The sequence below is a fragment of the Lolium rigidum genome, chromosome 6 (assembly GCF_022539505.1).
Source record: "Lolium rigidum isolate FL_2022 chromosome 6, APGP_CSIRO_Lrig_0.1, whole genome shotgun sequence".
NCBI classification, from domain to species: domain Eukaryota; kingdom Viridiplantae; phylum Streptophyta; class Magnoliopsida; order Poales; family Poaceae; genus Lolium; species Lolium rigidum.
Window position 1 is genome coordinate 41291132 of NC_061513.1, and position 15527 is coordinate 41306658.

Genomic DNA, 15527 nt, shown 5'->3' on the forward strand with positions numbered 1-15527 from the left:
CAAGAACAATTGATCAGGAAACGCATAGCAGCTGTTGCAAATCAACAAGCCTCAGTTACAGTTACACAATGACAGCCAGGCACGCCTAGAATACAAATGCTGACCCAGAAAACTGGGAGCGTTCATTTCCAAAATGGGAAGAGGAGAGCCAGCAAGCTGGCATTTATTCAGTAATCATTCGCTGGCAGGTGCGGGTAGCAAACCATTCTATCCGATAATTTTAGCGCCTACAGATTGGCGGCGGTCTTGAGGGCGTTGCCCTTCTCCGTCAAGCTTGTGAGCAGGCTGTCAAAGCTCTTCTTGAAGGAGGTCACGCCCTCATGCTCCAGCTGCTTCCCAACCTCTTCCCAGCTGATGCCCAGCTTCTCCAGGGCACTGTATATGCCTTCGGCTTCTGACACGTTCGCGTCAATTGTCCTAGCAACTGTCCCGTGGTCGAGGAATGCCGATAAAGCTTGGTCGGGCATGGTAGAGACCTGAGTGTGCAAAGGGTAGCGAGTAGTTAGGAAGCGTTCTAAAAATCTCAATCTGTGTAAAATTGTAAGAAGTATGACCCCAGCCAATAAGGTAAGGCACTATTGAAACTCACCGTGTCAGGTCCAATGAGAGGATCAACGTAAAGAGTGTCAGAGTAAGCCGGGTTCTTCACGCTGGTGGATGCCCACAACAACCTCTGCTTCTTGGCACCCTTCTTCACCAAAGCCTCCCATCTCGGTCCAGAGAATTTCTTCAGGTAAAGCTGATTTGCTAACTTGGCCTGTGCTACAGCAGCCTGAGAGAATAAAGGTGGTCAGATTTTCAAAACTTAGATGCTAGTAATTTAGAAAACCCTGCTAGTTTCAATTGTCTCTACCTTTCCCCTGAGGGCAAGAGCCTCAGGTGTTCCAATCTTCTCGAGATTTTTGTCGATCAAGCTGTCAACTCGGCTGACAAAGAAGGACGCTACACTGGTCACACGGGACAAGTCACTCAAACCAGAAGACTCAAGCCCAGCAATGTAAGCATCAATAACAGCCTCATATCTTGCAACCGAGAAGATAAGCTGCAGCAACATCAATAAACTTTGTGAGCAACAGGTTTAGCACCCAAAGCAAAATACAATCACAAAACAGTTTACACATAGCAATGTCATAAGCAGTGAAATGTAAAATAGCACATATGATAAACATTGCCAACTACGGAGAAATAAGATAATAACAGCAATGCCAGAGCTCAGCACTTACAGTAACGTTGACGCTAATGCCATTAGCGATGACTTCTTGGATGGAAGGAACACATTCTGCGGTAGCTGGGATCTTTATGTACACATTGGGGCGGTTGACCACCTTGTGTAACCACTTTGCAGCTTCAACAGTACCTTGAGTCTCATTTGCCAGCCTAGGAGACACCTCCACTGAGACGTAACCATCAGCTCCATCGGTCTCATCGTAGATGGGCTCAAAAAGTTTGCACGCGTCCTGGATATCCTTTATGACGAGCTCCCAGTAAGCGCTCTCTGCGTCCTTCCCAGCCGATATAAGCTGCTTGAACTGATCATCGTACGCGCTGGATGTCGAGATGGCCTTCTCGAAAATCTGTATTGTGAGGGGGGACACAGTAAGCAGGGAACGTCGCAGGCTCATGAACAATCCATACAGCGTTCAAGAAAAAGAAATGGTAACGGATGATTACTGTCGGGTTGCTGGTGACTCCACGGACACCGTTGGCGATGTAGGGCAGCAAGTCGGTGACGGGCCGGCAGAGGTTGTCGTACCACGGGGACTGGCCCTGGAGATCGTAGAGGTCATGAAGCGTGGTCCTCTTCGTCGCAGCACCGTTCCCTTCCTTGCCGGAAGCCATCGCACTGAAAGGGACAAAGAACTAGTGTCACATCCAAATGATTGCTGCATCATATACACACGAAAACTTCTCTTTCTATTCTTTTTTGGGGCAAAAGGAACTTTCTATTCATGATCATGAGCACTGCAAGTGTCAAAAAAATCATGAGCACTGCAAACGCTGTATATACACATGAGGTGGCGGCAACCTAGTGCTGCAATATTAGTAAACACAATATGCAAGTGACACGAGATCAATAGCAGAAAAGGATGCACAACATGGGAGGGAGGCTATGGTTGTCGCTGTCAATCAAGCACGAAGAATCAAGAAGCGACGGCTCTTGCTCTGGCGTGAAGCCACAACCAACCTGCCGTCGTGCTTACATAGTACTGTACTGCTACTTGGCCACCATATCAATCTAGTGACGGATCCGGGAAGCAACACGGGCCACCTCGATCGAGTTGACCGAGATGGTCCATCCCCCAATCGGACGGCCGCACATGCGCGCCCACAGGCCTCAAGGACCACGACGCCGCGCGCGGATCCGAGCGTCTCGCCGCCTCACGAGGCGCCGAGTCGGGCCGCCGCTCGATCTACCGGTGGCAGAGCAGCACGGCGATCCAACCCACCCAGCCACCCGAATTCGAATTGTGAAATTTTGAAATACTAAGCCAGACAACGAGATCGCGAATCTAATCAACCGGGGGGCGGGCGAAGAGGAGGCTCACATGACGGGGCTCCTGGCGCGGCCGGAGACGGAGACGCGGAACCGGCGGGCGGAGGGGGCGAAGGCGAGCGCGGCGGAGCGCAGGGACTGCGAGGGGAGCGGCGCGGCGGCCGCCGGCCTGGGCGCGGCGAGCTTGGGCAGCGTGCCGGCCATGGTGGCTCCGGCGGGCGTTGGTTCCGAGGTGAGGCGGGGTTGGTGAGGCGGCGGCGGGTTGGTCACGGGGGTTGTTGCGAGGTTTAGCGGAAGGTGGCTGCTGACACGGCTCCCTTCTGCTACTTGCCGTTCGTCCTCAACGTTAAATAGCTGCGCGCTTTTGCGCTTAGCACCCCGTGTTTCCGCGTATTTGAGATTATGATGAGGACGAATGGTGATGGGGCAGGGCAGAGGATCAGCCGTGCACGCACATGTTTGTTCTGAGGAGCCGTTTGGATGCTGCGCGCGGTGTGTACGCGGAGGCATGTGAACGTGTGCCACGATCCGCTCCTCGATGGATACCTTGTACAGTCCCATTTTGCATCTACAACTTATACAGCCAAATGCCAACATAAGCAGCGAAAATGCACCACATCTACATAATAATCGAATGCTCTATTTGAAGTTTTCAAAAGTCAAAGTATTTACTATTTAAATCCATAATAATTTCAATCTGATGCATTGCAAAATAAAGAATTATAAATATGGAGAACACATTGACATGTATAAGTGAACAAATCGGCTTTATAATTTCTTTCTATATATACGTTCATATTTTTTGAAAATGTCATGTTGCCGAAATGTCGTACTCAAATAAGGAACAACAAAAAATAACTCCAATGGCGAGGGACCACGAGGAAGGTGTTTGAGCATCCTCTATCTCCATGAAAATGACAATGCCATGTTCTGAAAACGGCGATGTGGCCATCCCCTTCCTCCTTGATAATGATGTTATGTTAGAGTTGGCATGTTATCGACAATGATATGGGTGCCACAGAGAAATGGCTTGGAGTGAACCGTAGCTTAAACCTCTAACATATAACCGGGGTTTTTTTTTACCATATCGATTGCATACAAACAACAACAACACCACCATCTAGCCACAAAAGCAACATACCGATGTCTATCTAGGCAATATCATGTGTTTGCGTGACCGGTAATTAGGTTATCGTCTTTCTCTGTGAAAATGATGTTGGGTTGGAGTTGGCCATCTTTCGACAATGAGATGCGACAAGGAAACAACAACTTCGATAAGGGAACATTATTTGGGCGGTAATACTCCTGAACTCGAGTGATTAGTAAATTTGAAAAGAAAAACTACTAGATAAATAAAAATACGAAAGAAGTTGTGTTGTAAGTATGTTTATGGACAATTTTAAAAGAGATACAAAAGTATGTATGTTGGACAAAAATGAAAATAATGCCCAAGAAATAGTACAAGCATCGAAATTCGCATTGTGGAAAGTACATTGTGGGAGTCACACATGGTCGTATTTTTTGTCGGAACATTCTAGGGGTAAGTTTCATGTCAAGGTGTATGTCAGTATGTGCCTGATTTATTTGAAATAAAATATTGTACTACTAATTTTCGCAATGGAATGAAAGTCAGGTTGATGAGTGGCCGTGACCATTCACGTATTTTCCGATCTAGCTAGTGCCTACACATTCCTCGATTCGAAGAGAATAAGCTGTCAAGCTAAGGGAACAATGGTGGGTTGGTGGCATTTCTGATTGGTGGTGGTTGACGATGTTAAGCAGCCGCTAAACCTTGTCCCATCTCCATTCCTGCCGCGAAAAGGTGCTCCTAACAAAAGAGAAGGGGGATAACATTAACATGATAATTCGTGCGTAGATGCACTTAGGTCCCTGTAATTCCTCGTATTTACGACATAGGGCCGTGCCATAGCCGTCAGGGCCTCAGGGCATCTCCAACCGCGCGACCCAAACGGACGCGCTGGGCCGTCCGTTTTGGGCCGTTTGCGTGGCCGAACGGACACCCGGACAGCGGCCCGCGTCCGCGTGTCCGTTTGGGTCGCACGCCGCGCCCAACGCGCGGACGCAGCTGCATTGGTAATAAAATAAAACGAAATGAAAATAAAAAAGGAAAAGAACAAAACATAAATTTAAACTAGTTGGTCATTAAACTTAGCCCTATTTTGGGCAAATTTTACACAAAAGAAAGCCATATATGGCTTTAAACTAAAAAAAGCAAACCCTAGCCAGGGTTTGCGAGCTCGCGCATGGCCGCCAGCGATTACCCCCGCAGTACTCGTCATCGTCGGCGTCGATGACGACGACGCCGCCGGCGCGGCGACGCGCTCGTTCCGGCTCGACACGCCGGAGGGCACCGGGGACTCCGGCCGGGGTCCCACCGCGCCCTTTCCCGAGCGGAGTGCGCGCTCGGCGGGCTCGCCGGCCCGCGCAGCCGTGCTCTCCGCGCGGACTCCCCGTCGGAGCCGCTCCTCCGCCCGCGTGGCCGGCGCTCCTCCTCCGCCGCGCGCGCGGCCCGGCGCTCCTCCTCCCGGAGCGCCGCCCGACGCGTAGCGGCCTCCTCCCCGACGGCGCGCCAGCTCGGAGGAAGGCCCACGCGTCCGCCCGGGCGTCCTCCCGGGCCTTCCCCGGCCGCCTCCTCCGGCCGCGGAGGTGCGCAGCGTCTCGGCGAGGAGCGGCCATTTGGCCGGCTCGTCGAGGTCCCGCCGCTCGCGGACGCCGCGAGCGCCGCCCTGCAGCCTCCGGTCGTTCTCCTCCTCCCCGGGCTGCGGCCGCGGCCGCGGCCGGGGCCGGGCCGGGAGCCGGGCTCGCCGATGTAGAGGCCGCCGGGCGGCGGCCAGCCCCGCCTAGCGCGCCGTGCTCGGGCCGCGCGCGAGGCCGCGCCGTCGCGGATGTGAAGCACGTGCGCCGCCGCGCATCGTGCTCCACCTCGAACCGAAGTCCCGGCTGGGACTTGCGTCGCCGCACGCGGGGTCCTCGCCGGAGGTCCGCCGGCAGCTGAGCGCGGCGCCTCCGGGATCTCGGCGTAGCGGGCGCGGCCTCGACGCCGGGATGGGCGGCACCGAACCCGATCCGGGCTCAAGTGCCGCCCGGTGGAGGTGCACGTCCCCCACGGCATTGGGACGCCGACGTCCCGTAACATCCGCGCCACCGCTACGGTGACGTAGATCCGGTCGCTGCTCGGGCGTCGCCGGCGGCCCCATGGCGAACGGCGCCGGCGCGGACCGGCCGGCCGGCCGCCGCCTCGTGGTCGTTGGCGGATGGCGAGAACTCGCGCTCGGGGCCATGGCGGCGCGGAAGCTCCGAGCTCGCGCGTGCGGCCGGAGTGGAAAGCGGGGATCGGATAGGGACAGCCCACTTCCCCCGATCCACATTTAATAGGACCGGGCACCGACAGTGGGCCACCCACGCGGACAGGCGCGGACACGCGAGGACGCCGCGTGCCATCCGCGGCCACGCAAACCCGGCCCAGTTGGGCCGGGTTTGCGTCGTTCCGACGCCGCGGCCGTCCGCTTGCGTGCGTCCCCGCGTTGGGCCCGGCTTTGTCCGGCCGACCCATCCGGACGCTGGCGGCGGGATGGGCCGCCTGCTGAGACGCCCTCAGAGCGTAGTGCTGATGCAAGCAAGGCAAGTGATAAGCAAGTGCCCCGTCCCTTGGACGCAGGAAAAGTCCAACAAGCAGCAGCGTTCTTGAAAAAAGAAAAAAAAAACAGCAGCAGTCTGGCCCCCTCGTCGAGTTCGTATTTTATCAGGTTCGTCGCACCTAGCCGCCGGATACACGGGTGACACTGTGACGGACGGAGGGTCGAGGGTGGCGGCTACTGGAGCCACCCGTGCATTCTTTCGTGAGGTACCCCGGTACCTACCGTTGCTCAATGTTCAATGGCGCATTTCTTGCCATGAACGCGAGAGATCTGAACGCATTTTTACTTACTCAATAGAACGCGGCTGGTTTTAGTCCTTGGTTGACCTAACTTTAATCTGGTTTATATTTTCTTTTTCTGGAAATAGATGACTCGGATTTTTATCTAGATTCTCAGGTAACAAGACGTGTTTTAGTGTGTAAATATATGCGCATCTAGATAAATTCGAGTCATTTATTTTCGAACGGAGTAATTTATATGCGCAGCTCATGTGTAATTTTCATGTGCACGAATAACAATACAAATCTAACAGCTATAGAGCTAATCTATAACTATCTTAAATCTTGGTCGACCTAGAACTAGTGTAAGGGTCTCATCATATTGTATCTGTGTCAATAAGCGTGCTAACACTATTAAAAAACTAAACAAAGTTTTGGAAATCCACTTTGGAAAAGCATTTTAAAATGTCAATAGAAATCCAAACAAAAATTTCGTGTGTACAGTTCGACATTCTATGTGCGTACACCAAGCTTCACGAGAAATCAACATTTTTTGTGTCCCGCATAAAAAAAAGTAAGGAAATGTCTCGTGAATAGTTTTTTATGCACCATTTTTTTATTTTTTTATTTTGCCACACTACAGATAAAATATCGTTTTTTCATGAAACAGCTCTACGAGCATATAGAACATCAAGACGTACGTGTGGCATTTTCGTGGATTTTTTCAAAAGCATTTTAAAGTACTTTTAAAACTCATTTAAAAACCATGTGGGTGTAAAATGCCTCGTCTACAAAGTTGTCACAATTCTTTATCATCAGAAATAATGGTGAGTGGTTTTAGAGAGAGACCATGGAGGTTGTAACACCCCCACCCCTAGGCCAGGCATGTTACCCTGACAGCTCACCTATAGCTCTAGACTAGCCCCACAGATTAGCACATGTCATCAATTTCCCGGTCGGTCACCCATCCTTAAATCGCTCCCGGCCAAGAACGCTTAATCTCGAAGATCTTTGGAGATGAGCTTCCGAAAAAAAGTTTCAACTTGTTGATATAAGTATACTATTAATCATATTGAGCACTAGGCTAGGACGTCATAGAGGTGATCTGCAGGAGGGCTCCGTTTCATGTTTTCCTTTTTTAGGGTTTTTGTCCTACTCATGAACGTGTGGTGGTGGCGACTCCTTGAAGATGAAGTCCTCCCCGTCTAACCCTCGTACTGGCGGTGCTTCACTGGAGGGTGTGTGGGGTTTCTTTCCCAGCGGATCTCGCTGGATTTGGTCGTTGTCATTCAGGGCCTAAGTACAACGGTTTTTCCTATGTCTACTACAACAATATGTACTACGACATTCGTTGAGGGTCGAGGACGGCGTCACGCTTTCGGTTTGTTTGAGTGCTTGTAGTCGCCACTAGGTTGTCGAAAGAACATGTTTGTAATTCTTATTACCTTTAGAGCTTTTTTATACCGTTGAGGATTATGAATAGATCGATGGACTTAAAAAACATGATTCAAAAAAGGAGTTTCACAATCAAATAGAGGGAAGGGGAACAACAAACAAAACCCAAGGGCCAAGGGCCTGAAACTTGACCCCAACCCAATGGCCAGTTGCCCGTTTGGCCATCGCGGCGAGCGCGACGCTAGCTGCAGCACAAAGTCCACCCGGCCACCCTCCGGTCCCGCCCGCTGATCGCTTCTGTTGGTCAACATCGTCGCGGCGGCTTCTCTCAAATCAGAGGGGCGGGGCTGCTTTGACTTGACGAAGCAGCAGCTCGTCACCACCCCACTGACTGCCCGAAAGATCACAGCGATGTGTAGTTGTGTACCTCGTCAGGTTGTTCAGACTTCAGAGACCACGTACTGTTCTTGTTACTTTTCCCATTCCTTCCCTGTCAGCGGGAACTGTCTGCATCTTCCTGACAAATTCCCTGGAGAATTTCAGTTCTAGGTGCACGCGTCAGAACCCTGGAGAATTCCATTTCTTTCTTTTTTTGCTTTGACATCAGCGGTGTCAGTTCGTTGGCGCACGTAGCAGCATGTTATAAAAGAGGATTGAGCAAAATCACAGCAAGGCGCGCTGCTAAACGCTAAATTAAATCACACATCGCAAACCATCGACACGTACAAACCTCACGCTGGGCTGCTTCTCTATCTCTGCTGGCTGCTGCTGCTGCATACACGCAAAAAAAGAAAGAAATAACGAACGAAACGGGACAAAAAAGAAAGAACAACAAGTGTGGTCTGAAGAAAAACTGAAATGTACAGGCGCGATCTACATACACAGGACTCTCAGTCTACCAGGGCTTGAGGTCGCTCTCCTGGCCGGCGTTCCAGTCGAGCACCTTCTCCCCGGGCTGCAGGAACGCGCCCTTCCCGTGGGGCAGCTTGCGGGCCAGCCCGTTGAGCACCTGGTCGAAGGCGTCCCCGGCCCTCGCCGCCGGCTGGTGGAACAGCACCGCCTGCTTCATGGCCGGGCTGGCCAGCAGCCGCTGCTTCCGCACCACGTCCTCGGGCGGCACCGACGCCAGGATCGAGTCCAGCCGCGGCACGTCGGCCTCGGGGACGAACACGCTGATCTGCTCCCAGGGGATGGCGTCCGCGAACGGGAGCACGATGTCGTCGGCGATGATCACCGGGATGCACCCGAACACCACGGCTTCCACCAGCCGCGGGCTCCACGGCGCCCACCCCAGCGGGCACAGGCAGAAGATGGCGCGCTGCATGTCCTCGTAGTACGTCGACGGGTGCTCCGTCGACATGTCGAACAGAGGGTTGTCCTTGAAGTTCTCCCACACCGACGCACGAGCGCCCCTGCATTTCGTTCATTGTTACATTTTCCATTACACATGATTCATCGTGCCATTCGCATTTGCAATTGCATCAACACTGATCATGGTGACATTGTTTTGTAGTAGTTCATTACCTCGCGTAGTAGCCGCCTTCGGGGTCGTTGCCCATGTCGTAGAAGAGGCCGCGGAAGTAGGCGAAGATGGACCGAGGCGTGCCAGGGGAGATGAGGTGAGCCTGCATCTTCTGCGGGTTGGCGTAAGGAGGGATGATGATGGAGCCACTCTGCATGCACGGATGGTTCCTCTGCCCAAACGTCTGAACCAGCGTCGCGCGCCGGAGCACCGGCAGGATCCCCCTCTGAATCGCAGTCTCCTCCTGAAATTGGAACAAACAGGTTCTCAGTATGTTTAAACACAAAATTCAGTTTTGCTTACTCTGATGATCTTGCATTGCCGTTGATGAAATCCACTAGTGCTGAATATAAGCTTACCTGATAGTGGAAGCATGCCCCGAAGTCATGGGGAGCAAGGAAGAAGTGGTCTGCCCCCTCAGTTCTGTTCCAGTAAGGCCATGTCGCCGCGATGTACTGCACGGCGCTCCTCATGATCCGAGGCGCCCTGTACGGCAGCGGGAACCCCTGCTGCGTCAGGTCGCACGTCACGTACACCGGGGTGTAGAACCAGTCGGCCTCCTCTGGGTTCATGGTCCGCACCGCGCTCCCAAGCAGGAACTGGTGCATGAAGATCTCCGCCGCGAACATGTGGTACAGGCAACGGCCGTCCTTCTCCAGCAGGTAATGGTTGTACTTCCTCGGCATCTCATAGACAAAGACCTTGATCTTCCCCACCGGGTTGTCTTGAAGCACATTGCCAGCGTTCCCTGCAGCCATTCATCATGTTTGAAAATTAGTTCGTGGTCATGCACAATCAGTTGGTTCGGTTCATTATCTCGAACACAAGGATCAAACTATGCATCATTCTTGTAATAAAAGAAAAACTTAGCAGGGCACGTATCAAACATAACCACAAAGCTTAGCCTAGGTGGAAAGAAACCAAAAACAGAGCTAGCAAAGAAGAAAATATCCTAAGCTAAGCAATCAGACAATTCATTCACGTCTTTAAATGTGCACTTGACAGAACTAGTTTCAGTATTCAGTACCATGTACATAAAATTTAATTCGGAAGGAACCGGATGAATATTTATGCATACCAAATCACCACTTTCTGAAGAGAATATAGTTGGTGTAAAATGACTGATGAGTTGTTCATCCAAAAAAAAGGTTTAACAGCTACAATATATATCTGCCCAAACAGAGCTAACCTACAACCCAAGAAAAAAGAAGAAAATATCCTAAGCCAAGCAATCAGACAATTCATTCATGTCTTGAAATGTGCACTTGACAAATGGAATCTTGACAGAACTACTTTCAGTATTCAGTACCATGTACATACAATTTAGTACGGAGGGAACTGGCTGAATATTTATGCATACCAAATAACCACTTTCTGAAGAGAATATAGTTGTTGTAAAATGGCTGATGAGTTGTTCATCCACAAAAAAGGTTTAACAACTACAATATATATCTGCCCAAACAGAGCTAACCTAGAAACCAAGAAAAAAGAAGAAACTATCCTAAGCTAAGCAATCAGACAATTCATTGACGTCTTGAAATCAATGGAACCTTGACAGAACTAGTTTCAGTATTCAGTACCATGTACATACAATTCAATTCGGAGGGAACCGGGTGGACATATATGCATACCAAATCACTAGTTATGAAGAGAATATATAGTTGGTGAAAATGACTGATTAGTTGTTCATCCACACAAAAAAAGTTGAACAACTACAATATACTACATACCTGCCCACATGGTACAGACATAAATCAATCCCTGTCAATCAGTTCCCACTTTAATGATAACAGGCTAAATTTACCCCCCCTTTTCAATAACCAATTTGGTGGTTAGCATGTCAGGTTCAACGAAAAAAAAAAAACAGGCAAGGGAATCCGTGATGTTATGATATCCATCGGCTAGCGGAGTGAGTGAGTGGACGACCAGTGCTGCTGGATTTAGCTCGCTTTACGAATCATTTCCATATCTTCGCGAAAATGCATGCGATGGAGGAAATTGTGCAGGGTAGGTACAGGGCAGCGGTAGTGCTCATCGCAAGAAATGCTAATAATGGCAGCCATTTTCCTGAATAAGTGAAGCGGGAGCATGAGTGGGGAGTGGCCGTGTAGGAGACGATGCAGAAAGGGGAAACTGGGGAAGAGTTCCCAGAGTCACGACGCTCGTCACCGAGCTATGATCACCGTGTCTGTGTCGAAGCATTTGATGCAATGCAATGTACTAATTCACGGGAAACTGCGGAATTCAGCATCCACCTACCAAGAACGGCTCGGAATTGGTGATTACTGCCGCTGCCTGTACTTACTTGGTTGCCGGTACAGTGCCTTGATTACAGTGGGCGTCAGTCAGGGGTACCGGCCAGTCTGGCACATGGTGGATCGCAGGGAGCTCGGCGGCGCAATGTAGGTGGCACGCATGACCGATCCCGGCGGGCGAGCGAGCGAGCGATAGGCTGCTACGGGTGCACGGGACTTGCTCAAAACCGGGTCGCCGGAGGAATGCAGATGCGGCGGAGCAGAAATTGGATGTAAGCGTTGGTAGGTGGTGTGGACGGCACGATTGGCACTCAATTTTGGTACCAATTGAGCGATTGGCCGTTCGCATTGCGGTTTATGGAGGCGTAGCAGGGGAAATCTGAATCTCGGCGGGGTCAATTTCGATTTGGTCAGGCTGACAGGCTTTGTGGGGGCGTCGTCGGCTCTGACGGCGGAATTCAGGACCCGGGAGCAGCAAGAAGGCAGAGGAGCTAGGGGAGGGGACGTCGGAGAGGGGGCGTACCTGAGATCGTTGCGTGCTTGAGTTGCGGCGGCGCGGCCGCGGAGCAGGCGACGACGGCGAGGAGCAGAACCGCCACCGCCGCGGCGGTGGCTGTCGCCCCCATTGGCCTTGCTGAGAAAGCCGTGTCCCGCTACAGCTGGCAGTCAGGCACCGACGCTCCTTGGAAGCTTGCGCGAATTAAGACCCCCCACGCTCACGCTGACGCCGCCGCCGCCGGAGCAGCCGTAGACGCGATTTCGAGCGGGAATTGAGGTGGTTCTTGCTGCTTGCCTGCTATGAGCAGCGGCCGCTGTTGCTTGTCGAAACGCGCGCGGGGCACTGGGACTCTGGGAGTCGTCCCTGTCGGCGTAGGTGCTGGTGGACTGTCCCTCTCACTCGCTGAAAGCCGGGAGGGCTCTCTGGCGATGGATGGAGTAGGAGCGGGGTGACGAAGGGAGGACAGATAAAAAAAAGACAGGGGGATCGGCGGAGGTGAAACGACGAGGCGAGGGGCGAGTGGGTCAAGGTGGTGAAGATCAGTGGGAAATATACAACTCCGCTGATGCTCGGAAACGAAGACTTGAACAACGCACACAGCGAATGACTACTGGAGTATAGTCTAGCTAGAGGAGGGGTGGTGGGCAAGAAAAGAAAACAGAGGGAGCGTGTGGCGTGAGACGGAATCAACCGACACCGTCGGTCTAATTACCACTGCGTCTTGCTTCTCCTCAAGCGCAAAACAATCCCTTTCCCTCCTCTGGATGGACTGATTGATCGTGGATGCAGTAGTGCATGGATGTGATGCGATGCTTGCCCTTTTCAGTTTTATATAAGCTTGTTTTCCTCCAGCATGTGGTGATGCCAACCACGTTGCGCCATCGTGCTGCTGGTACGATCATATCAGAGCCTAGTTAATTAAGCAAAGTGGCATGGATTATTATCAAGAGGGAGTCACGAGACTGCATGCGGAATCATTCATCCCCTTCTTCTGGCTTTGGTTGCTAATTAACTGCTGCTCTCTCTTGATCACGGATCCACGCACGCAGGCAGGCGCGTGACGCTGGAGCTGGAAAGGCAGGCGTAAAGGAAGGTGGATAGAAAATACAGTATCGGGAAAGAGGAAAGCATGTGTCTGTGTGTGTGTGTGCCGTGCCGGTAGGTACGAGTGTACGAGTGGTTGGGTTGCCGCTCGCTTAAAGAAATCTAATCATCATGTGACGCCGATCGTGACGTGCCTCTCATGCCCAGCAGCCCGTCCAGCCCGATCGATAGAGCAGGAATCTCAAACCAGGATGCTGCATCAGCGCATGCTGTCCACCTGGCTCCTCGCAGTCGCACGAGTGCCACCAGTCACAACATTCGGCATTCGCCGATCGATCGATCGTTCAGCGTGTGTCGTGTGTCCGTCAGTCCATGCATGCATGCAGTGGTAGAAGCGGTACGATGCAAGTCTGTGTGCGAGCTCGGACCGTGCAGCGGCTTGTGTACCGCACCGTTGGCCGCGCGCGCATTTCGATTTTCGGTACCACCATCACAACAGCTCGAAGCAAAACACTCTACTCCGGTCGCCAGCCAGGCGAATGCGTAGGAGTAAAATGCACGGCTGGCCCAACACCTCCCGCCCGGTACGTATATGTACATCTTGCTTGCAAATGTGCCATTGTTAGACGAATCGTGTACGCTGCACGCATAACTCACTGGCATAGTACTATCACGTAGTAGCGCACCAATAGCTAGCTCTTACAGGGTGTGTTTGGTTCATTGGTTACCTAGGCGTTTACACGACCATGCAGTATGGCTAAGGCGAGACTCTTCGGGTACGATTGGTAGGCCACACTGCCTTAAAAAATGTTTTTGGAAGCAAAAAAAAATTAGAGGATTGCATAGTTGGCTTCCTCCGTGTCGTGGCCCGCACGTGCCAAAGCAGTCTCGGGTGGTGCTACAGTTCAATAGTTGAATCGACCGTTCCTCCCGTAGTCTCAGTGGACACTTCACATACACGCGCGGAGAAGGAGCGCAACACGCCGCGTTAGTTCGTGACACGGGCCATAAATCCCCCTCACCCTCGTCTCACTCCCTTCCCCCAAACTCGCCGGTGGCTCATCTATTAGTGGCGATGCGGAGACCGACGACGGAGGTTGTCTCCCATCACCGCTTATCCCCTGCCTCTGCTGCTTCGACATCGACCGTGCATCGTCGTCTCCAAGCAAGAACACCTTCACCACCACTACTTCAACCTTTGACGGCTTGCCAATGGCGGCAAGGCTTCCAAACTCCTTCATCGCATCTCTTTTTACCGTAGGTATGGCCATATATGGTGTGCGGACGGGCGGTCGATAACATGCAGAGCATAAATTCTAGGGTTAGAGTTCCATCGGATTACTATTCTTGGTGTGATTACATGTGTGTACTATTCTTCTTATTTGTAATGTTATATATACACTACTAGGAAAAAGGCTATTAGTTGCGCACCAATTTTGGTTATCAGTGGCGCACCATGGCGCGCCACTATTTTACTAGCATGCCATTGCTGAGTGTTAGTAGTGGCGCACCATTTGGTGTGCCACTGGTAACCATGGTGCGCCGCATACTAGTAGCTATAGGTGCGCCACTGGTAGTTGAGGCTGGTGCAACACTGGTACTGCACTACATGCGCCAAAACTATTTTTGAAACTGCATCTGGATCTAGCAACATTTTTTGCTTGTTTTATTTCTCCCTTTTGCTTGTTTTTTATTTTTGTTGCCGACGAGGAGGGAGGTGTCGGTGACATAGGCACCCCAAATGGTCCTGCCGAATATAGTACCCGGAGTTTACTAAAGGCCTACTATCCGAAGAATAAGAAGATTCGGGAGCCCAAGATATATTAAGGAAAGCTAGAATTGTAATAGGAAGTGTTATTTGTAATCTGGCGGGATGAGTTAGAAACCGTCCCGGACTCTGTAACTTGTACAAAACGAAACCCTCGGCTCCACCTCCTATATAAGGGGGAGTCGAGGGACAAAGAAAGGATCGAATCTACCGTCAACATAACCCTAGTTTTCATAATCGTCGAGTACTTTTCGCCTAAACCTTCGAGATCTACTTGCCCTCTACTTCTAGCAAAACCCTAGTCTACAATCTGTAGGCATTGACAAGTTAATCCTTTGTCAATTGGCGCCGTCTGTGGGAATTAGAGGCTGCAAGGAGCTGATCTCGATGGCACGTTCAAGATCTTCGACTTCATCAACAGCAAGCAACGCGATGAAGAGCAACGCGATGGATCGAGGTAACAAGGGAAAAACTGATCTATTCAATTTTATTCCTCACCCGCCCTCCCGTATGGATGCATGTGCCTATCTGGAGGAGCTCATCATCATGACGTTCGGAGAATTCCGATTTGGCGTCAACAAGGAAGGATCCTACCGTCTCGAAGTTCCGATCTCGTCGGAATTTTCAGCGGTCGACTCTAACTTTTCGTCGAGTGACGAGGAGTTTTCGTCGC

At 51.6% G+C, this 15527-nt stretch overlaps 2 protein-coding genes across 2 annotated transcripts; both read right to left on the reverse strand.

Moving 5' to 3' along the window:
* Positions 1-9: 9 nt before the first annotated feature.
* On the reverse strand, positions 10-2712 carry LOC124664362 (transaldolase-like). The gene is made up of 6 exons (XM_047201899.1): positions 2547-2712; positions 1672-1843; positions 1224-1574; positions 854-1042; positions 590-772; positions 10-476 (listed from the first exon to the last, which is right to left on the reverse strand). The coding sequence occupies exons 1-6, from the start codon at positions 2696-2698 to the stop codon at positions 228-230; spliced, it is 1296 nt and encodes a 431-aa protein (XP_047057855.1). The 5' UTR covers positions 2699-2712; the 3' UTR covers positions 10-227.
* Positions 2713-8592: 5880 nt separating this feature from the next.
* On the reverse strand, positions 8593-10034 carry LOC124661865 (probable glucuronosyltransferase Os01g0926400). Its single transcript, XM_047199756.1, has 3 exons — positions 9648-10034; positions 9291-9532; positions 8593-9178 (listed from the first exon to the last, which is right to left on the reverse strand). The coding sequence occupies exons 1-3, from the start codon at positions 9972-9974 to the stop codon at positions 8662-8664; spliced, it is 1086 nt and encodes a 361-aa protein (XP_047055712.1). The 5' UTR covers positions 9975-10034; the 3' UTR covers positions 8593-8661.
* Positions 10035-15527: the final 5493 nt, after the last annotated feature.

Coding starts and splice junctions, on each gene's coding strand:
- LOC124664362 (XM_047201899.1), bottom strand. CDS start 2,698: ATGGCCGGCACGCTGCCCAAGCTCGCCGCGCCCAGGCCGGCGGCCGCC. Junction 1,043..1,223: donor GCATTAGCGTCAACGTTACT/GTAAGTGCTGAG, acceptor ATGTTGCTGCAG/CTTATCTTCTCGGTTGCAAG. Junction 773..853: donor CTCTTGCCCTCAGGGGAAAG/GTAGAGACAATT, acceptor TTATTCTCTCAG/GCTGCTGTAGCACAGGCCAA.
- LOC124661865 (XM_047199756.1), bottom strand. CDS start 9,974: ATGCCGAGGAAGTACAACCATTACCTGCTGGAGAAGGACGGCCGTTGC. Junction 9,533..9,647: donor GGGCATGCTTCCACTATCAG/GTAAGCTTATAT, acceptor TTCCAATTTCAG/GAGGAGACTGCGATTCAGAG. Junction 9,179..9,290: donor GAAGGCGGCTACTACGCGAG/GTAATGAACTAC, acceptor AACGAAATGCAG/GGGCGCTCGTGCGTCGGTGT.